Source organism: Macrosteles quadrilineatus, unplaced genomic scaffold (assembly GCF_028750875.1).
Source record: "Macrosteles quadrilineatus isolate MER2022 unplaced genomic scaffold, UCM_ALF_1.0 Scaffold_12__1_contigs__length_5162894, whole genome shotgun sequence".
Classification (NCBI taxonomy): domain Eukaryota; kingdom Metazoa; phylum Arthropoda; class Insecta; order Hemiptera; family Cicadellidae; genus Macrosteles; species Macrosteles quadrilineatus.
In genome coordinates, this window is record NW_026542605.1 from 4,696,803 (window position 1) to 4,724,411 (window position 27,609).

The 27,609-nt window shown below is 33.2% G+C and overlaps 1 protein-coding gene and 1 pseudogene across 1 annotated transcript; one reads left to right on the forward strand and one right to left on the reverse strand.

Moving 5' to 3' along the window:
- The first annotated feature begins 10,042 nt into the window (after positions 1-10,042).
- On the forward strand, positions 10,043-10,855 carry LOC129004896 (uncharacterized). The gene has a single exon (XM_054433590.1). The coding sequence runs from the start codon at positions 10,043-10,045 to the stop codon at positions 10,853-10,855; it is 813 nt and encodes a 270-aa protein (XP_054289565.1).
- A 10,856-nt stretch (positions 10,856-21,711) lies between these two features.
- Positions 21,712-24,662, reverse strand: LOC129004897 (sodium- and chloride-dependent GABA transporter 2-like; annotated as a pseudogene).
- Positions 24,663-27,609: the final 2,947 nt, after the last annotated feature.

A 27,609-nucleotide genomic window follows, 5' to 3' on the forward strand; every position in this document is an offset into this window, starting at 1 on the left:
AAAAAGCAATACATTATAATGAGAGTCAGACTGATACATGTTAACATCTCAACGGATTCAATATCCGGCATATCCAAGAAATATTTACTGGCTTTGGAACAATATGCCTTAGGTTAGTGTATATAATTATAGTTATAGAGTTAAATAATTATAGTTTTTTATTAATCACGTTTTACCTTTAGTGTGGTAATAATAACTTAGACCATTATAAAACACTGGTTCATCTAAAACTAGGTAATTTGATTATTTGATTTGTATGGAACGAATATAAATTAACTGTAATAAAAATGAGGATGGATAGACGAGTGTAGATTCAAGAAACGTGTATGTGAATGCTTAGACATTTTTAATTGAATTTATAACCATATTAGCTTTTTGGAGAAAATATCCTTTATCAAATTAATGATGTAATTGTTTATGTAGAGGGTTCCACCGTCTATGATCCTAAAGTTTGTATTATTTAAGTCTTAACTATGTTGAATATAGTTAGAAGGCATACATTAAATGGTATACATCTGTTGTATACCGTGTGTTTATTTGTATCCTTAAAATATACAAATTGTGTGAATGGTTAGTGGCAGTATTACGTAATACCAAAATTGCTGATAACCACATTACTGGTGATACCTAGAAAAGACCTGACATTGATTGATGGTCAAAAAACTCTTAAGTTACTGTCAGCGTTATAGATACTTTACAAGAGAATTTAGAGGAAAAATAATTCAAAGTATAAATACCTCTGTCGGTTTGAGCTGCATTGAAATAGGACACATCAATAAACCTCTTGTTTACAGGCAATAAATCCTCAAAAAGTGGTCGGTATTCGACTGTTACATATGTAAAGGGATCTGATGCTCGTGTCAATTAATGTCAATTAATTATTCGACAACTAATAAAAGACTTACAGAATGGTTTCCCTAAGTACTCCAAGTTTAAGATAGTTTAAGTTGACATCATTTTACCTACATAAAAAATGCAATTTTATATTTGTTGCTATTGTTAAATACATTTCTATTGAATTCTATGTTTTCCTATCCTATATGATCTAAAACCAAACACATTGCCATAAAGTAAATAAACAGTTTACTTAATTTGGGTGATCTGAGTTGCAGTACATATCATTTTAAGATCAAAGATTTCAAAAAATTAGGCCGGAATTAAATAAAATATTTTTAAAACCACATGTGGAAATGTTCTTTTGGTGACGAAAACCAAAATAGATTATAACATGCCAAAGTGTTTAGAGCTTTAAAACTTAATATAAGACAAAGCTTCAAGTTAAAGTATTTATGCGTTACTATGTTCACAGTATTTCTAAGTATTTATTTATTTATCTATTGCTCTTGACAATTTTTACATTATGTAGCATATAATAGTTACTCTAATATTTATAGTTACATAGAGTATGAAATCATCTCATTACTAGGAACCATTGATGAAACACCTTAGCTAAGTTTGCTACGCAATAAATAAAACGGACACAACGAATTGGATTTTAACAGTAGTCATATAAATATAAGTAGGCCTACATACTATCGACGAAATGAAGGCCATTGTATAAATTAAACCGGTTAAAACGTCAAAATCAGAAGAAATGTACCATATTTTCAATAATTTATTGTTCTAGCATTCAGACTAGTATTAGTATGATAAACGAGTTTCAAAAGAACTGACAACTTCAATTATTAAGAAACTTTGGTTTTACATTTTCCCGACTGTCAAAGAACTCGTATTCTCAAACTGTAATTTGTTCTGAAAGTCAAGTATTCCTAACTTCAATTTGGATTATCAATCAATCCGCTTTTCAATAGGGCGAGTTGAAAAAATTGGCTTGGGGCTACAGAAATTGAAAAAAAACACCTGTAAACGAAGCGCAACCTGATATTGTTGACTAACAATGTTTATATATCTAGGATTATGTGCATGTTTTAAAAATAATTGTTATATAGTTAAAATAACAAGGAAGACTGTTCTGACGAAGCGATGCATAAGATTTTCGCAGTTTCTGATATTTTGGGTGTTTAAAATAAAAAATTTTGTTAATTTCGTTTTCCACTATTTACTTTTTTAAATAATATTTCGTAAACCTCAGCATTTAAAGATGCCTAAACCTTTGTAATCCGCCCTTCGTTTTAAAGATCAACTTAAAATCCAACCAGGTTTTTTTTTATTTTCGGAAAATACCTGTTATAGAACATTTTGTGGCGAATATATTCAAAGCTTTTTCGTACGCAAAATTATCACATTTCACAATGAGGTACTGGTATATTTCCCTAGTGATAGTGTTTTCCATGCTCGTGTTCGACACGCATGTGGAACACTATCTCGCACCGTAATGGTACTTCCGTGATAAGAATTGAAAGATACTTTTCATCACGATGAAAGAAAACTACTTCATCAAACTAAAAATAATCATCTGATATTTCGTAATCCATTAATTTTTTCTAATCGAAACACAATGCTTTAAATTAATTTTAGTTTAAAACTCTGCTGATTGACATCAACAAACTGAACAAGCTACTTTGTTGATGGCATGTAGTATTTTTTGTGTAGCAAAAGTAATGTTCATGTCAGGGAAAGTCAGCTGATCACTATTGGTTTTTGGTGTATGGAAATGGAAGATTTTAGAAGATGTCAGCTGCATGGAAACTGGCTATTTTCGAATGCAGAGTGATGAAAATGATATTTTTTAGGCCCTGCACAGAAGGGTACATGAAAGAGTTTAGATAAACTCTCCAACTTATTGGTACTAACAGTTTCAACATTTTGTTCATTTCATTTGATTGACATATTGAAGAGACACAATGACACAATAAATGCCACGAACCAGCGAATCCCCCTTCTATCAAGTGAAATGTTAACCATCGCTATCAATATGTTCAAGATATCAGAGATCGAAGTACAGGAGACATTGTAACCTAGGAACTGGAACTCGGAAACTCTATCTGAGTTCTCCTGACTGACAGTGTGACAGGAAGGAACCTTGCTTGTACGTGACTGTAATGTTAATATTCCTTGAGGATTCTTAGGGAAGTGGTTGAGGTGAAAAGAGGTGAAACTGTAGCTCTTGAAACAGTGAAATTTAGTAAAAGATCGAATTGAACTAATATTTGAATGAAATACTAATCAAAATTTTAAAAGCCAATCCCTCTTAAATCAAACACAAAGAAGTGTTTGTAAATAACTGTAATATAGATCCACCATAAAGACGAAGAAATTAATGTGAGATTAAAATATTTTCCGAAGTATTACTACGTAAATTAAAAATATATTACAAATTTTCATAGCACTCCATATTGTGATGAGATTGAGGCTAGAATCAAAAATTCATTGATCTGTTCAGATTTTATTTACTTCTTATTTACACGAGTACCACATTATTTTACATATTTATAATTTTAAAAAATAATACATTTCTTACTTATGAGCTTATTTTCAACAGTAACTATTACTCATGAAATGTAGTCCAAGACATTAAACACTAGGTTAAGTCAATTTTGCAATTTATAAGCGTTTACAAAATCCCAGTACGTACATTAAGATGAGTGTTATGTTGTTGGATGTTATGTTGACACCGTTTACTTAAGGCAAACCGGTAACGAATCAACCAGTAAGTTTTTAACTTAAAGCCAGGATCGGTACCTATTTTTAGGACGGTATCACATACATCGCAAGATCAAATACTGCAATAAAATTATCGCTCAATTGGACAGACTCTCTGCTTCATCACTGCTACTATGTTGTGGCTTTTGTATGTTTACCCATTCCAGAGCAGAGTGAGGTCGAGCCTTAATTGTATAAAGTAGAGTTCTCAAGCAGTTTAGTCAGCAAATAACACTTTTTAACTTTCATTTATTTTTTGTGTTTGGTAACAGTTTTATGTAGACAAAATTATAAATCCATTATAAAAAGTATATTTACGGGTTTGTTTGGATTAATAGCTATCGAATGTTTATATTTTTAGAGAAATTAAGATAAAAACAAAACGTTTAGAAAGCTCACATGGATGCTAAATGTTAGTTTTATGTCATAATGCTAAACAATTAACTCGTATAACATGAAAACCATGATTACACTAAATATTCCAAAACGAGTAGAACCAATCCATGCATAATCGTCGTATTCATTGTCTGTTATCCAAACTATCACGAATTGCTTGCAAGTGGATAAAGTGAATACATTCATGTTAAGCATAAACCGCCTGATACCTTTATATTTTTTTATTATTAAATATACCCTGCAGGTGGTATAACAGTTCTTATCAATATTAATCTAAAGTCTCTTGATTGTGGTTTAAGGTTTGATTCAGGATTGAAAACCTCCAATATTCAAGTCGTGTTTTAATGTTATTGTGGCTGTACACCACCAACTTCATTTCAGAATTATTTACCTTGTGTATGTAGATCCTAATATAATTTAAAATCTCTATACATAATGTAAGATTGATATAATATGCGTAAATATTTTTATAGGGAAAATATTTTTTTTTTCACCCATATAATTTTTCTTTACGGAAATATATATGATTACTCGCGTCATTGCTTTGACGTAGGGTACAAAAATCTAATCCTTTGTATCTTCCTTTCGGTAGTAGCAGAAAGAGTTATATTGCCGTACTTAAAAAAGAACGAATAGGATATTAAACAAGATATTAAGTAGATGTTATATAATGAACATACTGATACGCCCAGTAATACTGTGGTGTTGCAGAATATTTAATCCTACTAATACTTATATGGACGAATTGTTGTAGAATGAGGACAGAGTCTGTTAGAAAGTAAAGCCTTAATTGACCACCTTAATATTAACCTTAACCTTAACCTTAACCTTAACCTTAATTGACAACCTTATAATGTAAAAACACTTTCTGTACTCGTTCATTGAACTTTTTCTTGGTGAAAAAACTACGAATCTAACTATTATTTGTTTTTATAATAAACACAGTCTTTGGATTTTCATCTAAGCTATTTTGTAAAAAGGGTATCGAGTAACACAATTGGCTTTTGTTCAATATTCATTTTTAATATTTTACAATATTACCTATGAAATGTGTATGTAACATGCACACTGTGTGAGTTGTGTGTAAGCTTTAATTAAAGAATGATACGAATACATGAATATTAAGACCAAGAAAAAACTTCAGGATTTACTTCCTAAACCTGGATGGATGCGACGAAAAGTCAGTTAGAAAGATGAATATGAATATGATGAATTTAATTAAAGATAACGAAAACTCATACGTAGAGTTTATTCAAACTGTACTATTCAGGATTACTAGTAACTAAGCCAAAGTTGGTTTGATGTAGTGGAAAGCCTTCCAGCAACATTTACAGCAGGAAAATAGTGGTTTTATAATACAAAGGCTCATGTTATGCAAGTTCTTTATTCCAAATCCCTTGCATGTGGATTCCGTTTTATGATCCTCAGACTTATGTTGAGGACCTTGACCTTACAAAGACGTAAAGGAAATCTTACTGCAACGAGTTCTCTAACAGGCGGGTTTCTGAGGTATAATGGTCTTGCTGACGACGGGCAAGCCTTTGAGGTTACCAAATCGTAAAACAAAGAAAAGTAGTCAAGTTAAAATTCATAGAAAGCGTATAGAGTCTTGTTAAAAAGAAATACATCTTAATTGACAAAGATTGTTATTATTTATACTAGTGGAACCCCGTCGAAATCGACGGTTAATCTTGATGTTTTATGTAAATTTAGCTAACTGCGATAGATAGAGTGAAGTTATTAAAATCTTAGTTAAATGAGGGAGGATAAGCATAATAATAAGTATGACGATTGTGTTCCCTAAAAAACGTGATTGATGAATTCGTTTAACACTCTTGGCTTTAGGTTTTTATGGGCTTTAGGTTGCCCAAAAGGTTTTTTAGAAGTCTTATAAATGTTTGTTCATGAGTTTGTTTCATGTCAAAGTCACTTTCACTACATGGGAGAAGGAGTTCATATAATTAGTCTATCATGTTACGGAAAGAGTCAATATTACTAACGACTAATTCCATATGCTTTAGGAAAATCATTCAGATTGTATTCGGATTTATAAGTGAATCTTCATCTTTGGTTATAAACATACAGAATTTTATTAGCATATTAAATCAGTTTTTTATTCGATAAAAATATCTGATTATCCAGAAAGCAGTAACATTCTTACTTCGATCCAAGCAATTTTAACTCCTTCTCTTGCCACATGGACCCATGTATTTAATCATCCTGTACTTACTTGCTAATTGATTAACTTATGGGGTCGTTTTGACTTGGCCATATCGATTACATAAAGCTGTGCATGTATTTCGTGGATGGAATGAACCATAATTGTAGGAAATTTGACCACAAATCTTAAACATTTGCAGAACCAAATCCATAACCTAGTCCAGCCTTGGTACCTAACAAATGATGCAAATGCGATGAGATGTGATGGCACTGTTGTGTTTCAGAATTTGTTGTATGTAGTGAGGTTTAGAGGCGTTGTTCGACCTAGCTAGATGTGTACATCAAAGTAAATCCTGTACACATTTTTTTTAATACCTGAATTAGTGAATTGACATTAATTTACCTACCGTACTTCACCAAAACCATAGATGAAACATACTCCGTAAATAGCCTATTCCAAAACTTGAACACAGCTCTCATTCTCAATGTACTCATCTATAACACAATTTTCAACCCGATTATAGAAAACTTTTAAACCAATGAATGAATTTCTGGTCTTCTTTCTTGAATTCAATAATATGCGTGCATACCTTCAATTCGAGACCTCAATCATGAAAATCGGTCGGGTAGATGAGCCAAACGAACTCGGCAAAGAGAAACAAAATTTAACTCCCATAAGAAATACATGGGGAGCAAATTTCGTTTACGTAGAAACCGCGTGGAATTATAGATACATTGATGCCGATGCTTGATGGCAAATCTGTACGTGCATACCTTCAATTCGAGACCTCAATCATGAAAATCGGTCTGGTAGAAGAGCCAAACGAACTCGGCAAAGATAAACCAAATTTAACTCCCATAAGAATAACATAGGGAGCAAATTTCTTTTACATATAAGCCGAGTAGGATTATAGATAAATATATCCCGATGCTTGATGGCAAATCTGTGCGTGCATACCTTCAATTTGAGACCTCAATCATGAAAATCGGTCGGGTAGAAGAGCCAATCGAACTCGGCAAAGATAAACCAAATTTAACACCCATAAGAATAACATGGGGAGCAAATTTCTTTTACGTATAAGCCGAGTAGGATTATAGATAACTATATTCCGATGCTTGATGGCAAATCTGTGCGTGCATACCTTCAATTTGAGACCTCAATCATGAAAATCGGTCGGGTAGAAGAGCCAATCGAACTCGGCAAAGATAAACCAAATTTAACACCCATAAGAATAACATGGGGAGCAAATTTCTTTTACGTATAAGCCGAGTAGGATTATAGATAACTATATTCCGATGCTTGATGGCAAATCTGTGCGTGCATACCTTCAATCTGAGACCTCAATCATAAAAATCGGTCGGGTAGAAGAGCCAATCGAACTCGGCAAAGATAAACCAAATTTAACTCCCATAAGAATAACATGGGGAGCAAATTTCTTTTACGTAGAAATCGCGTGGAATTATAGATAACTATATTCCGATGCTTGATGGCAAATCTATGCGTGCATACCTTTAATTTGAGACCTCAATCATGAAAATCGGTCGGGTAGAAGAGCCAATCGAACTCGGCAAAGATAAACCAAATTTAACTCCCATAAGAATAACATGGGGAGCAAATTTCTTTTACGTATAAGCCGAGTAGGATTATAGATAAATACATGCCGATGCTTGATGGCAAATCTGAGCGTGCATACCTTCAATTTTAGACCTAAACCATGAAAATCGGTCGGGTAGAAGAGCCAAACGAACTCGGAAAAGAAAAACCAAATTTTTTTAATATATAAGATTATAACAACATAATACATATCGACAGTGTGGAATTACAAAATTATATATAAATATATCTTTAGCAACGATACCATTTAAACCATTTTTGAACAAAATGTATTGCAGAAATGTTTAAGTAAAAAGAATTAGTAGAATATGTAAATTTGAAATGTTTCAATGTGAACTCCTATGTAATAAGGTAAGCAAGTTTTTTTAATAACAATATTGGATATTGTCATTAAATTTAATTAGTCAAAATCATAAAATAACTTAAGGCTTTCTTGAAGTTCATGCAATTAATTTGAGATAAGTTGGCGAGAGGTTAAAAAGAAACCCTTGGTAAAGGTTTTGTAGAACAATCCAGATAGAAATTCCTTATTTGATGTCCTTAACAAGACTTTTAAAGATTTCCAAACTTTTAAAACTAATACTAAGTTTATACCTGTCGCTGTAACAACACGGTTGCGTACCGGTATTAATTATAAGAATCCTTGTGTTAATTAAACATACTGTGTACTTCTTTATTTGGATATGGTGGACAATTACAATAAATTGGCCATGTTTCCATAGCCAATAGGAGATATCTTCGATATTCCATGTGCTTGACTGTATGATTGTTACAACAAAAATAATATTGATGAATGAATATTAACGTAACATTAGCCAATATTTTCACTTCGTCGAATATTATACTTGTAAATTAAATAATAGAAACAAATGAGGTCTTAGGTTTGAGTTGATTTTAAAGAACAATAAATCTAGTGTGTAATAAAGCTTTCAAAATGGATGTTTTACATCTTGTTTGGCATCATAGTTATAATTAATTGGTCTCGTTTAATGTTATATCACCAACATGTAAGATCATTGATACTGGTAGTAGAGTAAACTCTGAAACGTAAAACATTTCATGTACGATAACTGCCAGAGTTAGCAGAAAAATATTTTTCAGTTTTAGAAAATTGAATGTCAGGAATTTAAAATAAATGATATTATGAAACAAGTTTTTACATTTATATTTCTGTCGTGTTACTAGCACAGACTTAATTTGTTATCTTTGAGTATTCCACTCAAAGAATTAACCAAGATGTAAAAAAATATTTTTATATTACAGGATGGTCTTTAATTAATGAAAACACTAGCTTGCAAGGGGTTTAGCTTTCTCACTAGTACCTAGGACTTGTACTTTGTATAGTATGAGCTTACATTAAGATTATGTACCTACTAATCTTATAAGTTGTTGGCTATAAGTTGTTTTCATGGGCCATCCCCTGGTGAAGGTCAAAAAATTGTAAAAAATTGGCAAAAAATGGTTTGAAAAAATTAGTTTTCATACATATAAGTTGATGTGAACGATTTGAATTTTCTCTATCTAATTTAATTAAAAAAGATATTAAGCCGTTTCCAGACTTTTTTGTCACGCTGTATCAATGATGACCAATGCTATTAACAGTAATTTAACAAGACAGAAAATTTGACAATGGAGCTGTTGGTCCCGAAACTACAGTCATTATAAAAAGACGACTTGGATTGAGGACGTAAATTAGGTATTTAACGTATTATTATTACCAATCTTTTACGTTACAGTCAGCGTTATACATGCACTGCCAGAGAACGTAGGAGCAAATAATTCATAGTGTAAATATCTCTGTCAGTTTCAGCTGCATTGAAACGGCAGACATCAATAAACCTCTTGTGTACAGGCAATAAATCCTCAAAATGGCCGTTCCACAAAACTAGTTTGGCAAAGCGATTTCATTGAAAAGTGTTCAATGCTACAGCTAAGTTCTCAGTAATGGAGTTAAATATTGAAATTTGAGCTTTGATCTTTTATTTTTTAAACTTTAAAACATAAGTTGTTTTCAATTTCAATGAGTTTAAAATAAACACCTGACAGAACCTTTTCACATTACAATTAAGAGCTAATATAAACGACTGTAGTGCCTGACGACTACTTACCTGTATATAAATCTTTATATTAACAGATGATATTTATTTGTTTACTAATTCATTCAATTATTATTGTTCACTTTAACTTTTTACTAAATACACGTATTTTTACTCTTGTCTAGCATTTGTGAGTTCACAACTTCAATTGGTGACCCCGACGTGATCCGAAATGTCAAACGGAGAACAATCAGTACACAGAATTCAAGTCAAGATCCCTCCTTTCTGGCACTCAGATCCAGAATTGTGGTTTGCACAAATCGAAACCCAGTTTTCTCTAGCGGGGATCACGGTCGACGAAACTAAGTTCTATTACGTCTGCGGTAACCTAGATGCGAAATACGCAGCGGAAGTGAGGGATATCCTCACCAACCGTCCAGCAGAAGAAAAATACAACAAATTAAAAAAAGAACTTATAAAACGGTTTACCTTGACCCAGGAACAGAAGACGAAACAACTTTTGGAACGAGAAGAGTTAGGTGATCGGAAACCATCACAGTTCCTGAGGCACATGCGTACTCTAGCCGGAACCATGATACCTGATCCACTACTGAAGTTTCAATGGCTTAGCCGTCTTCCTTCAGCAACACAAGCCATCTTGGTAACACAAAAGGCTGCGGACCTCGATACACTGGCGGAGCTTGCGGATGCTGTCCATGAAGTCAGTCCTCACCATCAAGTATCGGAGGCGTCCTCATCAGCTCCCTCGATGGAAGAAATGATGGAACGCTTTACAACCACGTTGACATCAAATATTAGAGAAGTAACAGAAAAATTTCAACAAGAAATAGCAGGAATCAAAGAAGACATGAGACGTCCAAAATTCCACAAGACATCAGACACATATCCTCGTAGACGATCATGGCAATGCTCCAATAATCGATTTGATCGCCATGACGTCTGTTGGTATCACTGGCGGTTCGGCGACGCAGCAACGAGCCTGACGACTACTTACCTGTATATAAATCTTTATATTAACAGATGATATTTATTTGTTTACTAATTCATTCAATTATTATTGTTCACTTTAACTTTTTACTAAATACACGTATTAGCGAATTTCCCTATAGGGAAGTAGCTATTACCGTAGGTCTCATGGTAAGACTTAGGCCCGGGACCGATTTACTTTTTCAGTTTGATGTCCCCAGAGGCCAAAAACACCATTCGTTCAAATTTTTATATATGTATATATATATATATATATATATATATATATATATATATATATATAGATATATATATAGATTTATATATATATGTGTCCGTGAACACGATAACTTGAGTAATTTTTATCCGATTTTGATGAAATTTGGTTTGAAGGTGTAAGGCGGGATAAACTTGAATGAGTTCGCGATCCAGCATGATCGGACCATGGGAACAGGATTTTATGGGGGGTTTTATGGGGTAAAAATTGGTTTTTCTCACTTTTGACCCTCAAAACACAAAATTGTCCAATTTTTCTCTAAACCTTCTTAAAGAGCTTAAAAAAACAAACAATTCAGTATATCAAAGTGTTTTTGTACGGTTATTGGTTACGGAGAAAACAAAAAAAAATTTAAATTTAAAATTCCCATGTTATTCTTATGGAGAATATTGTAAAATGTTGTAGTTTGCTTGTTTATGGATATCTTTTGATCAAACTTGGCAAATATATTCATTTTATACTAAGCAATAATTATTTTACTTAAAACACACTATTTATTAGTTTCCTTGTAGCAGCAAACCTAGGTACTCGTTAAACCTAATGTTATTTAAATAGACCAATTGAAAATCAATTCAGCCAAATGGAAATTCGCTTAGACGGCAGGTTTGCTGCGGCGGGGGTATTTTTACTCTTGTCTAGCATTTGTGAGTTCACAACTTCAACGACAATTTCAAGTTTAACATTCTTCATTCACTCTTTCTTGAGTTGTAGTAGTTAGATTGTTACATACGAATAAGGGAGGTAAAAGACACATTAAGTGAGTGTGTGTTGGCCTCTTTATGAACTTAAGCTGCAGTTTATCAAGATTTGTTAGACATTTTATACCAACCTGTGCAAGTTGGATTGGGATAATCCTCAATAATGGAAGATCTTCGAACATAAGCAATAATATTAATCCTTGCTCTATTTTTTTTTAATTTTTATTGAAGTATGCAGTTTTTAGAGAGAAAGAGGTAATTGAAAACAGTAGTTTGTATTCCTGCATGGCAATGTATGGTTATGTTACAAAAACAGATTCTGGTAATAATTTAACTCTACTTGTGTTTTTTAATTATCAACTCCACCCATTATAACAAATTTAAAAATAAAACAAGAAAATATCTAAGCCACTATAGACGTTGAGATGAATGTACTATATACAAATACATCATTTTTATTAATGAGATCTCATAACACGATCTATAGTTGATTTATTTTTAATACTCTCCATTATCAATCGAAATAATTAACTACAACCTATTAAAGAGTTAAACAAATGTTCCATTGCAAAGCTTACTAAAGACATTTTTTGAAATGTACTACATCATCAACGATGTATATCCTCGTCAAAATACTCTTTTAAACTGGCGCATTTTAATAAAAATTTATTTATATACAAGAATATTAATTAGCAAGTTTTAGGCTTTATAGATTTTTTATTATTTATATTATATATTAAATTCTAAGCAAAGTTGTTCAAAGATGAAAACTTATTTCAATAACGTTCCAACAATTGTTACACAAAGTATACCATCCAACGGTGTTGCTGTTACATTATTTACAATGTTACAATTATATAACACCGTATACATTGTACACTGTACACTGTACACTTGTACACTGTATACATTGTAAACACTCCAATCCCTCAGGGAGATGTTCACTCGTGCTGGTGACCTGCAAAACATATAATATCCATATCATAAAATTAACGTTAAAAAAATATAACTGTATTTATTTACCAACACACATACAAGACACAGCATAGTCTATGGGAACGGGGTAAAATTTGGTTTTCTCATTTTCGAACCTTAAACATAATATTTCTCTCTAAACCATTTTAAAGAACTTAAAAAAACAAACAATTTAGTTCATTGGAGTTTTCTTTAACGTGTATTGGTTACGGAGAAAATTCATAAGAATTTACAATATAAAATCATCATGTTATTCTAATGGAGAATAAGTTGTAAATGGCTGTAGCGTGTTTATAAAGCATTTTGATCAAATTTGGAAAATTTACTTCATACTAAACTATTAATATTTAATTATCAAACACTTTACCTATTTACGTTTTCTGTAGCGGCAAACCTTAGTACTCGTTAAAAGTAATGTTATTTAAATAGGGAATTGATATGATATTTTTAATATGATTTTTTCCCCTAATTGAAACGTAAACAATCATTACTGAACCTCGCACTGTTTAGCAACAGGTCGTCTGTGAGTAGTGGGGTTAGGCTCGTTGGAAAGCCTACATGATGCCATTATCTGAAGTCATAGAACAGTGGACACCTGAGCATTGTGCGTTTGTTATCGAGTCTAATTGAAAATAGTTATTTGTGCAACTAGTGAGCAAAGTGTGCAATTGACTCACTCGAGAGAAATCCTTACTGACGAGCCGTAAGCGAGTGAGGAATATTTTCTCGAGTGAGGCAATTGTACTTTGCACTCGAGTTGCACATTACATTTTTCCTACAGTTACCATAAAATAAATAAATTGGTGAAGAAACGTTATATATTTTTACACAGAAGTGACTTTTAATATAACATTTAATGTGAAGTGACAAATACAACAGTACAACAGCTGACCAGCTGATTTACAGCCAGTGCTGCCAACGTATTTCACGCGCATACTACGTTGTCTACATGTTACGCGCTCACTATTTCGTGCCTTCACGTTGCAAATCTGGAGTGAGACAAAGTAATTAGAGTGAGACAATGTTAACATTGTCTCACTGATGAGCGAATTGGCCACTTTGCTTTCTCAAATCAGTGAGAGAACATGAACATTGTTAGGTAACTGTAGGAAAAAGTAATGATTCAGACATTGCAACTCAGCGGCAGTTTCGTGCATTTTTTATGCGACGTCGATTCCGTCAAGTGGCACAATCATGTGGTAGTTGTTCTAAAGAACAATGGTTTCTGCGTCCGTAAAGAAGCTGACGAGTCGTCTAAATTCAGATGGGTCGTCAGACAGACAACTAAAATTCGATAGAGTCCGTGCTGCTGTGGAAAACAGTCCTCGTAGGCCCACCCGAAAACAAACATCTTCTTTGAACATGTCTGACCGCTCGGTTAAGCTAGTTTTGATGTTCGATCTTAATTCTTATCCCTACATATTAATGTGTATTAATCTGTTCAATTTTGTTGATTATCCATGCAGATAATCGCGCCGGAACCTCTCCATGTCGACCTAATTTAAAGAATGCATGGAAATGCCGCCAAGTTGCAAAGACTGAATAATTACTTTTTCACCACATTATGATGTTTTTAGCTGTTTGTGCCGCAAAATCAGCTGCCCACTTACTTTCTTAAAACATACGCAATCAGTATCCATACCGCTGCTTAGCAACTGTTTATTATTGTTTTTGCTGATTCCTCAAACTATTTCTTCACATAACCTTAAAGTTGTAGTTGTGTTGACTGTTAGTGTACATTATTGGAGTGGACTTCGTCTCAAACTTAAAAACTATCTCGAGCCAGCAAAACATCATATTTTTGGCCCTATGTACGAAATATACCATTTTAAACGACTCTATAACAAATGTGTGTTGCTCAGGTGACCGAAAATATGATAGTACTTGTTTTACTGTTATTGTTTAAGTATTATTTATAAAGAGGACAGAAAATAGGCTTAAAACCGATATAAGTAGCCTAAAATATTCGTCAACCAACAAGACAAATATTTATTTAAGACAAGATTTAACATATTTAAGATATTTATTAGACAAGATTTCAGATATTTATTTATAAGAAAATAACTTTATTGAAGTTTGATAACTAACCTATTTCAATCAACGTTTCTCTACACTAAAGTTACAAATACTGTCAGAGAAGTCACCACAATCACGGAGAGTGCACAATGTTTGTATTGTCCTACATCCAACGTCTGTAACTCTCAACTCTGCGATGTCTGTTTGTGGGTCGGAATAATATAACTTTAAACCGTCAAATTCATCCAGTCGTATGCCTTGGGTTTTATTGTGTTTACATTTTAGTTTGTCAGCAGTAGAAATATGTAGTGCAATAATAGCTAAACATAAATTAAATGCAGTGAATTCAAGCATAGACTAACCAACACAAGTAGACTTCTCATCCCATTGTAAATTTTGAAGCACGTTTTTCGTGTCTAGTTCATGTACGTGACACAAAGGCGCTAGTGTCAATGAAACTTTGTTTCCATTATTTTAGGGTTAATTTCTTGATTTGTGCTTTACTGTTTGGTTATATAACTAGGGTACAAGTAGTAATTGTTTTATGATTAGATCGTATTATTTGGTTAAACGAGGTTTTAAATGGCTGTAATAACGGGAAACAAATTGTAAACAAAACACGACCTCTACATAAACCGTACATGAACTAACAATAAAATTGTCTTCAGCTGTTCCATAAGGATGAGTAAGGGAGTATGTTTTATCTATGATTCAAGTATCAATAGGATAGGTACTGCACTTCACCGCATTAAGTCACATGACTTTAAAAAAAAACTTTCATGACTTTACAACAATTAGAGTCACATATACATCACAATGATTACCTTCTTGTTGTATATGCACTTTTCTATTTACTTGAGAAATTGTCTAAATCATTACGAAGACGTTTGTTTATTTGAACACCTCAATTTATAATAATTTTAAAATTATTTGGTCAACACATAAAATAGGAGCTCGGAAGTACAGTGCTGTAAGCAAATCCTTAGGATGTTTATTACACGTCGATTATCCATCAACAACACAATGAATGTAATACTATCCAGGTCTCCATTGTCAGTATCAGATGTTCAACACAAAGGACATCTCTGTGTCTCCTCAGGCATGCTGAGACTGACGTTGGGGTTTCATGGATTAAATAACTTATTTTTCACGCTAAAACACAGTTGATTAATTAATTGTTTAAATCACGGCTTGATTTAGTTGACAAATTAATTGGGTGTTATATGATACAATAGTGAATTATAAGTCAAGCTTAATTGACTGCACGATCTTTAATTACTTGATTTCAGATAAAGGTATACTATGGAGGAATTCATTTAAAAGGAAAAGTATGAACAACTGCAGTTATATCCACTAAAACTGTATTGAACGTATGCATAATATTAAATGTCACTTTATAAAATATTCCTAGGAAGCAATTGTTAATGAAACAGAACCAATCGAAAACACTAAAATAATGACCATTCTGATCAATTAAATTGCAAATATTCTGTGGGTTTAAACTGTATTTTATCAAATAATTTACGACACTGAACAAATTTGCATAATTTAACAGAATTTGACACTGAATGCCGTATAAAATAAGTTCCATGTCATAACCGTATTGAACATCATTTTTGTTTTTATTTATAACTTCCTCCTAATTCCATTAATGTAACGCTAGTTGTTAAGATAGTGGTTAGAATGCTAATCTTACAATACGAGTCAATCAAAATTGAGTTCAGGAACGCGGCACTGCTCTGAAGGTAGTCCAATAGTTAGTTACATCTCTTGTTCCGTATTTTGCATAACCACGGTAGAAACATTCATGATGCCAATTAACTGAACAATGTTGTTAAATGATTCCGCGTATAATGAAAAGGACATTTAACTGGATCAACATTGAATCGCATCATGATGATTGCATTGCTTATGTTTCTCAACCAATAGTAGTTATTGACTGATTTTCATTGACTTATTGTTATCTGTAAATTGAACATATTTATTCAATTGTCATGAGAAAAATATTTCAGTATCAATCTTCTTTGTAGGAATGTTTTCACTAAAATAAAATGCATATATTACCATAGAATTTCTGCAAAATATGTTAGCGTAGTTAAAATATCTATCATACTTTTTCTAAAATGTATAAAAGATAAATGTCGAGAGCCGGTCAAAAACATTTCTTTTCGATCCAAAGTTTGGTGTAACCCAGAAGGTCTTAAGATAGGAACATAAAAACACTTAAGATATTTGAAAACTAAGACTTAGTTTTATAATCATAGTTAGTCCAGTACATGTAGTTCTATACTGGCTTTGTGGCAGAGCTTTAGACAAGTACCCTTAAACCATAATATTATACTTTCAATCGTATTGATCTTACATATCTGTTTCTCTATCTTTAAAGTTAAATATAAAACTACAAATCAAGATATATTTCTACGAAAACGCTTTAGATACAATTATTTATAACAAAAACCATCACTCCATCAGATCTAGAACAGATGTACAGTACATGAATAATCATCAGCTCAACTGCAGCCCACTGTCTAGACCAAATATGTCTTTAGGGTGGAATAGTAAGGACCTCGTCAATAATCAGTTAATATTAATACACTGTGTGATTTTAAATTGTTATATTTGCCAAGTTCTTGTAAACCAGTTTTTAGGGAGAAGATTTGACAGAGTCTAATTAGGTTTGACCATTGACTATTGGATAATAGTCAAAGGTTTGACTCTCAATTAGGTTCAATGTATTAACTTGTACAGTGGAGATTTGTAAGATTGTTTTCTTACCCATGCGGTACCGGGTTAGAATAGGACCGCAGCCTTCTCAAGCTTGTCGTAATAGGCGACTAAAAGGGCGACCGACGAACTCACTGGGAGTCCCTGGGAGTGTCCCTGTTGTGTTGCAGGGGTTGATGTGTGCTCTGCACTGCCGATGGGTATTCTCAATGGGTCGTGAGAAACCAGCCACTTCGGTCCTTGGTCAGGGAGTGCGGCATGGATGTAGACTGTAGAGGTCGGGCTCTGCATTGTGACGGGCGACCCCCTGCACGTCAGGTATCCGGTGCTGGGCAAACGGGGGTCAGGCCCTGGGCAGCATTTTCCCTCCTCTCCCATAAAAAATATTGATTTCTTGTTGTATTACTAGTCAAAGCTTATACCTTAATCAAAGCTGGTTTAAAAACATACAGTATAAATTCTGTAAAAACAAAAAATGATACAATAAGGTTTTTTTGCATATAGAGATTCGTGACCACGATAGTTAATTGAAATATTGTAGAGGTAAAACACTTTGTAGTGCTTTAAGCTGTAAATAAAACATTTTCTGTCATCTGAGACAAAAACATTACTCTCTGTTTTTGATTTCATGTAACTCATGTTGCACATGAAACATAATGTATATTGGTATTCTGGTAGCCAATTTTGTTTAGAGTTTTTTTTTTTTGCTACAATTCAAATACCAATCCTAGGTCAGGAAAACCCAAGGGATACAAGGTATATTTATACGTGACCAAGCTCTCGAGAGCAAACATTTTGAAAACCTACTTGTACCTATACTTGTATTACACAGGGTAAAAATGTATCATTGCTGTTAATTCAACATAATTTCGGCTGACTAGTTAAAGAATGACTAGTTTGTATACATTAAATATAAATGTAAGAAAAACTTTTAGAGTGATAAGGGATTATGGTACGAACAAACCTGGTGTGCATGTCAATTTAGTAATTTTACATTAAATCATATACTTCAGTACAAATCCTAATGTTTCGTACATTTATTCTTGAACCTATAAGTAAAACTATCACCCAAACGGAAATCATATAACAAAGTTTTCCTGTTAATTTTACAAATATATTTTTTTAGTCCACGATCCCCATCATACTCTATAAGTATTTCATTTCGGAAAGAATAATTAGCTTTCTATTCTTCTCACTGTTAATAATTGATATTTCACCAACAATAATGATAGTTACATAACCATTATTTTACATTAATCATGAATTGGTTTTTACGAGCGTTGTCCGTAAATATATGTGTTCTTCGATCTTCGGTTGCAGTCAAGCGAGTTAGTTCAATTCCAATTACTGTAAATCCTAAAACAACACTAAGTTCCTCACTTAATTTACTAATAATCTAACCGGTTTCTACTCTTATAGGACGATTAGATAGTCATAGTATTAGAAAGATTGTTGAAAGAAAATTGACTCCCCGCCAAGTAAAACCCGTGTTCCGTATACAATAGTTAGATTAATTGCCCCATAGGGGTGGGGAGACGTTAGAAAAGTAGTAAATGAATTAATAAGCACATCATTGGTCTCCAATTTGAACGATCTTGCTTAGATGTTTGTGACAACCCTCGTACGGTTAGTTATTGTTTATACATAATTTGCCCCAAGGATTGATTAATTGACATATAATGAGGTTACTAACCTGTCGTCAATCAATCCTATATTTGTCGTGATGACTATAGTTTCGGGGTTAAAACCCCATTTTCAAATCTTCAGTAGTCAAATATTCAAACATATCTTCCTGCACTTGCCATTGGTAAATACATAACACATAAACACACACGGAACCATTAAGATTTACAACAATTATGTACAATCGCGCTTTTACAAAAACGCGATTGTAAAACTTGTTAGTTTATGAACATTTTTTATTGTAAAATGTAAAATATAAAGCTTTATGGTATATACACATCCTGTAATCTTCGGTATAACGCTTTCCTATATTCTAGTATTTCTAAGTCCTGAAATGTTTTTTAAGTTTTTTGATACATGAATTTGGAATAAACTGTAAGTTAAGCTTATTGCATTATATTCAAACGTGTAATCCAAAACCACAGTTGCCACAACGTCGTGTGAGAAGCTAACATGCAAATATATGTAACGTTACACTTTCAGCTCTACGTCACAACCAATTCACTCTCACTCATGTTAATGTAGAAAAAGGCTTATTTTTATTTTATTTTGCTAAAAGTACAAAAATAATATTCTTCAGGTTAGGTGAACTATTGATGGTATTTTAAAATCATTAATGCTTCGGACCAAAGTAGACAACGCAATGCAAACTATTTATAGGTATGAGAAAACAAGATACAATCACGTTGGTATGTTGTCAATTTTTATATAATTGGTCTTATGTATTCATATGATTAATTTATGATACAAAGTATTTTTCAATTTCTTCTTGGCGTACCCTAGCATAAGTAGGAACATTGGTTATTATTGTACATGGATAAATAATTTTAGTCCATCGGAGTAACGAGTTTGTCACAATATATGTTTCCTATGTTATTTGATCATGGTGATATTTGATACTTGAGGAATACATTTTATATGGTCTAAAAATGATCCTTGGGATACAACAACAGTAAAGTTCATCTGTAGGAATTAAGAGCCACATTGGGGATATAATGACATTAATAAAAGAAAGACTTGTTGTCTTGGGAGTTCTCACCCTTTGACTAACCTTTGCTTTTAATCTCGAGCTTCTTTTTACTTAATCACATTTTCTGTATGAGTATATTAAATCACCTCCTGGATGTTACACTGTTAGTTAATGTCGTTAACAACCCATTGTAAAATTATATATTCACTGTAATCGTAATGCGTGAACAACGATTATTAACACGATTATTACCTGCGTGTTAACAATTCTGTAATTACTAGTATAATATTTCCTTGTTTTATTTTTAGTGTTTTGGTATTTTAGGTAATACATTTTAATTATTTTCTATTATTGAGTCTTGGGATTTTCAGAACACACTTTTATAGCCTAAGTCTGTTAATTAACAATGTAAGATGTGAAAAGTCTGTAAAAATTATTAAAAACACAGAAATTACCAAAAGATCTAACCCCTAACACTGTATAAGGTTTCGAAAATAACCACAAAGCTCTTATTACAGTTTAAAAACAAATATTTTGTTATTAATATTAATAATCAATATTGTGGAAAACGAATAATTTTCATCTGTGTAGTAAATGCTACATCTATAAGCGATAGGAATATTACTGACTTAAAAAATTATTCTTTCTTTTAATCACCGTTTACAATGCATACGTTTAAAAATTTCCAGCTTTATAAAACGTCTTGAATATCCAGTATGTTAAATCTGTTAAACAATGGGAAACAAATGCAAACTAACTCACCTTAGCTTATTGTTGCACTTCTAATAGTTCATTTTACAACAATGTTTATTGTTATATCTACGGGTTATTGCTTTCATGTATAAGTAGTGCCATCTGACCTAAGAATACGTATTTCCAAGACAAGGGTTAACATAAATCCGACCCCACGTTCCAGCAATATGACAATAAGTTCCAACTCTACACTCCATACCTCGACATGGACTTGGAAGGGTTTCAATACTTGTTACACCCAGGTGCACTGTTCTAGATAAACGTGACCTTACTCACAAATATTTTTCAATCTAAATAAATTTTGATCCCAATTACTAGAATTTATTGTCCTGAAAGTGATATTTTTAATGATTCATATGTGACAATGTAAAACCTTTTACCAGGAATAAAATATATACATAGTAACAATTTTTATATTTGACAATATTGTAACATTACTATACACTTCCAACAAACCGTAATAGTAGTCAGCATGCACAATTTACGTGAATCAATCATTATAAGCTTACAACTTTTTAAATTGTATGTTAGTTTTTAAACTTATATAATCAGTTAATATTAATACACTGTGTGATTTTAAATTTTAATATTTACCATGTTCTTGTAAATCAGTTTTTAGGGAGAATATTTGACAGAGTCTAATTAGGTTTGACTCTCAATTAGGTTCAATGTATTAACTTGTACAGTGAGGATTAGTAATATTGATATCTTACCCGTGCAGTACCGGGTTAGAATAGCACCGCAGCCTTCTCGGGCTTGTCGTAATAGGTGACTAAAAGGGCGACCGACGAACTCACTGGGAGTCCCTGGGAGTGCCCCTATTGTGTTGAAGGGGTTGATGTGTGCTCTGCACTACCTATGGGTATTCTCAGTGGGTCGTGAGCAACCAGCCACTTCGGTCCTTGGTCAGGGAACGCGGCATGGATGTAGACTGTAGAGGTCGGGTTCTGCATTGTGACGGGCGACCCCATGCACGTCAGGTATCCGGTGCTGGGCAAACGGAGTTCGGGCCCTGGGCAGCATTTTCCCTCCTATCCCATAAAAAATATTGATTTCTTGTTGCATTACTAGTCAAAACTTATACCTTAATCGAAGCTGGTTTAAAAACATACAGTGTAAATAATGTAAAATCATAATAATACAATAAGGATTTTTTTGCCAATAGAGATCTTTGACCACGATATTTAATTGAAATATTGTAGAGATAAACGACTTTGTAGTGCTTTAAGCTGTAAATAATACATTTTCTGTCATCTGAGACAAAAACATTACTCTCTGTTTTTTATTTCATGTAACTCATGTTGCACATGAAACATAATGTATATTGGTATTCTGGCAGCCAATTTTGTTTAGAGTTTTTTTTTTGTTGCTACAATTCACATACCAATACTAGGTTAGGTAAACCCATGGGATACAAGGTATATTTATACGTGACCAAGCTCTCGAGAGCAAACCTCCTGAAAACCTACAACTCCTATACTTCTATTACAAAGCGTAAAATGTTTCATTGCTGTTAATTTAAGTTTTCTGCTCTTTTAAAGATTGAATAGTTTGTATACATTACATCGAGATGTAAGAAAAACTTCTAGAGTGATAAGGGATTATGGTTCCAACAAACCCGGTGTACATGTAAATTTAGTAATTTTACATTGAATAATATGTTTCAGTAGGAATCCTAATTTTTAGTACATTTATTCTTAGCCTAAGAGTAAAACTATCCCGCAAACAGAAATCAAATAATAAAGGTTTCCTGTTAATCTTACAAATAATTATTTTTAGTCCACATTCTCCATCATACTCTATAACGATTTCATTTTGGAAAGAATAATAAGCTTTCTATTCTTCTCACTGTTAATAATGGCTATTTCACCAACAATAATGATAGTTACAGAACTATTATTTTCACATTAATCATGTATTGGTTGTTCAGTATTTCGTATAAGTATTCTATGTAACATTATTTGTCAGGTAACTCAGCACTGCTTTATCTCGATTTTCTATCGTTATCCCTTCCACAGAGATAGAGAGAGGTCCCGTTATTCTATAAAATTACTTGCTTAGAGGGGTCTGAATATTCCCTCATTGGTGAACTAAAATATAGCAATAAATTTATTGGTCGAGACGGTCATGTGACCACTGGACGCGTCCATTCCCAATGCCCACAAGCGTCAGTCTTTCGGAAAAGCTCCTTGATGTAACACTCTCGTTCATCAAGTCTCTAATTTTTGCTCATTTAACTTGGGACAGTTCCCTATTAACAGTGTATTATTGTAGCCTACTTAGACCCCCATATTCTCTATTTCGTGTTACGCATAATTTTGTATGTTTTAAATTGTATTTTTAACTGTGTATTAACTCCCTGAAAAGTGATAGCTCCCATTCATTGGAACTTCTTGTGCGGCTTCCGTGAACGCGTGTGAACATTACCTACAATAACATTTTCTTGAGCTCATATAAACTAACCCGTCGTTTCGACATCAAGAAAAGTGTTTAGGTTGGGCATTCTCTTCTCTTCCCATCACACGTCTGGACATTGTACCTCCATCGACTTCCCCAATAGCTCATCGAGTTCATGGCTTGGGTATCGGCCATGTTGTCGTCATCTAGGCTTTTCTTCTCCACAACTCATGGTTAGTGAATATTAGTGATCATATCATAAAACAGTTAAAATAATGTCTTAAAATAATTCATCATATCTCATTTGTTAAGACACCAAGTGCTCCAATTTTTCGTAAATATTTTACAATTTAATAAATTTTTATACAGTCTACTCACAAATTTCGAAGTGTTTTTAAAATACCATTTTACCACAAAACATAACCAAGAAGAAAATTTGTGTGACAGCATCAATCCAGACCTCAGACTCGCCAAGCTTGGACAGATTGGGGTTTATGTAGAAGTAGATCCCGTCCCAAGCTCCTGGCAAAGTGATTCCTTGAACCAGCAGAACCGTCAACAGAAAGTATGGGAAGAGAGCGGTGAAGTATACAACCTTGCCGGTCCATTTGACTCCCTTCCAGATACAGAAATAGCACATTACCCAGACCAGCAACAATGTTCCACCAACTCCCACCTGATGTTGCCAACATGTTGCACACCCTCGGATATTTGCAACACTCGACGTTCCCAGAACTCCTTGACGGGGTCTGTAAGCTCCTTGGTAAGTTACGTTCTGGTTGCCGATAGCGCAGAGGGTTTGGTAAGCAGTGTTGTTGTAGTTCACTTTCCAACACGTCAAAGCGTCCCTCTCGTATGCGTTCACGAAGTATTTCGTGTTCCAATAGTTGTTGCAAGTTCTCCAGGGTACGTCGTATCTGAGGGACATGAAGAAATAGAAAATAGCCCACGCTAGGATAACAATGTAATAAATGTTCATCCAGCAAGACATGGCGGCAGCAGCGTAACCAATTCCTTTGAATATGGGTGCGATGCGGAACACTTCCAACCCTCCTATCGTCAGCATCTGTCCAAGGGCGAGTTCTAGGAAGAACATGGGGATGCCCGCCAGTAGCAGGGTGAGGAAGTAAGGTATGAGAAAGGCTCCACCACCATTTTTGTAACAGAGGTAAGGGAATCGCCACACATTTCCCAATCCAATGGCCAATCCGACCACAGACAGGATAAAGTCCAGCATGTTCGTCCAGCTTCCTCGCTCAGGAAGGCTGTCTTCCTTCTTCGCCGCAGTGTTGGATGGCTTCCCAATCCCACACTGGTTCAACTCCAACCCCAGAAGGTGGTCGTTTGCTAACGGGTTCTCCCTAGTTTCCATTTCCACACTGAAGTCGTCAACAGAGCCAACAGAGTCAACAAGCGTTGTCCGTAAATATATGTTTTCTTCGATCTTTCGTTGCAGTCAAGCGAGCTGGTTCAATTCCAATTAAATCCTAAAACGGAACTAAGTTCCTCACTAAATTTACTAATAATCTAACCGGTTTCTACTCTTATAGGACGATTGGATACGTCATAGTATTAGAAAGATTGTTGAAAGAAAATTGACTCCCCCGCCAAGTAAAACCCGTGTCCCGTATACAATAATTAGATTAATTTCTCCATAGGGGGTGGGGATATCTTAGAAAAGTAGTAAATGAATTAATAAACATGGTCTCCAATTTGAACTATCTTGCTTGGATGTTTGGGACAACCATCATACGTTTAGTTATTGTTTATACATAATTTGGCTCCAGACTGGTTTTGTCCTTGGCCGGCCTAGCGTGATTGTAAAACTTTATGGTTAATGTACATTTATCGATTGTAAAATGTAAAATCGCAAATTTTATGGTATATACCCTACACATCCTGTAATTGTCAGTATAACGAATTACTGAATTCTAGTATTTCTAAGTCCTGAAAAATGTTAAGTTTTTGATACATGAGTTTGGAATAAACTGTAAGTTAAGTTTATTGCATTATATTCAAACGTGTAATCCAAATCCACTGTTGCCACAACGTCGTGTGAAGCTAACATGCAAATATCTGTAACGTTACACTTTCAGCTCTACGTCACAACCAATTCACTCTCACTCATGTTAATGTAGAATAAGGTTTTTTTTTATTTTTTTTTCTAAAAGTACAAAAATAATATCCTTCACAGGTTTGATGAACTATTGACGGTATTTTAAAATCATTAATGCTTCGGACCAAAGTAGACAACGCATAGAAAACTATTTATAAGTATGAGAAAACAAGAAACCCTCACGTTGGTTTGTTGTCATTTTTTTATAATTGGTCTTAAGTATTCAGATGATTATTTTATGATACAAAGTATTTTTCAATTTCTCCTTGGCGTACCCTAGCATAAGTAGGAACATTGGTTATTATTGCAGATGGATGGATAATTTTAATCAATCGGAGTAACGAGTTTGTTACAATATATGTTTCCTATGTTATTTGATCATGGCGATATTTAATACTTGATGAATACATTTATATGGCCTTTGTAAAGATGATCCTTAAGATACAACAACAGTAAAGTTCATCTGTATGAATTAAGAGCCACATTGGGGATATAATGACATTAATAAAAGAAAAACTTGTAGTCTTGGGAGTTCTCACCCTTTGACTAACCTTTGCTTTTAATCTCGAGCTTCTTTTTACTTAATCACATTTTCTATATGAGTATATTAAAACACTTCCTGGATCTTAAACTGTTAGTTATTGTCGTTAACAACCCATTGTAAAATTATATATTCACTGTAATCGTAATGCGTGAACATTAACACGAAATTACCTGCGTGTTAACAATTCTGTAATAACTAGTATATTAATTCCTTGTTTTATTTTTGGTGTTTTGATATTTTAGGTAATATATTTTAATTATTTTCTATTATTGATTCTTAAGATTTTCAGAACACACTTGAAAACGTTTGTCAATTAACAATGTAAGATGTGAACAGTCTGTATAAAATTGTTAGAAACACAGAAATAACCAAAAGATCTAACCCCTAACACTATATAAGGGTTCGAAAATAACCACAAAGCTCTTATTAGAGTTTAAAAACAAATGTTTTGTTATTAATATTAATAATCAACATTGTGGAAAACAAATAATTTCCATCTGTGTAGTAAATGCTAGAACTATTAGTGATAGGAATATTTCTGACTTCAAAAAGTATTCTGTCTTTTAATCACCGTTTACAATGCATACGTTTAAAAATTTCCAGCTTTTTTAAAAACTTCATGAATATCCAATATGTTTAATCTTTTAAACAATGGGAATCAAACGCAAACTAACTCACCTAAGCTTATTGTTGCACTTCTAATAGTTCATTTTACAACAATGTATATTATTATATCTACGGACTATTCTATCATTTATAAGTAGTACAATCTGACCTAAGAATACATATTTCCAAGACAAGGGTAAACATAAATCCGACCCCACGTTCCAGCAATATGACAATAATTTCCAACTCTACACTCCATACCTCGACATGGACTTGGAAGGGTTTCAATACTTGTTACACCCAGGTGCTCTGTTCTAGATAAACGTGACCTTACTCACAAATATTTTTCAATCCGAATAAATGTTGGTCCCAATTACTAGAATTTATTGTCCTAAAATTGATATTTTTAATGATTCATATGTGACTATGTAAAACCTTTTACCAGGAATAAACCATATGCATGGTAACAGTTTTTACTTCTGACAATACTGTAACATTACCATACACTTACAACAAACTGTAATAGTAGTCAGCATGCACAATTTACGCGAATCAATCATTTTAAGCTTACAACTTTTTAAATTGGATGTTAGTTTTTAAACTTAACCTCTGTTTCTTCATAATATTGCCAAACGGCTTAATCATTTTCAAAATAAACTTATCACACACTTTTATAGAAATTTCTATATTTCGGCATTAGCCTTCTTCAGGAACAAACACAATAACAAATAGAAGTGTTTACCACTCTGAATCATATGGTTTTAGCAAAAATCCAAAATACATATAATTTATGAAGAAGTAAAAAAGAAAATGTTTTGATAGAAAGAAAGAAAAAATTTTTATATATATATGTATATATATACTATCTCAAATTTAGACCGGAAGGTGTTTTAGATTTAAGTATTAATTGATGAGCTTGCTCAAGCTGTCTTAATTTCAAGTCTGGTGCGTCTTTTGCCAATTTTCTTATTCCTTTTAATGAATAACATTGTTCAAAATTTTGAGAATGCTCTCTCGCATGAATAGCCACAGGTTTTTGTTTATCAGGATGGT

Excerpts from the sequence above, each read along its gene's own strand:
- LOC129004896 (XM_054433590.1), top strand. The coding sequence starts at position 10,043 with ATGTCAAACGGAGAACAATCAGTACACAGAATTCAAGTCAAGATCCCT.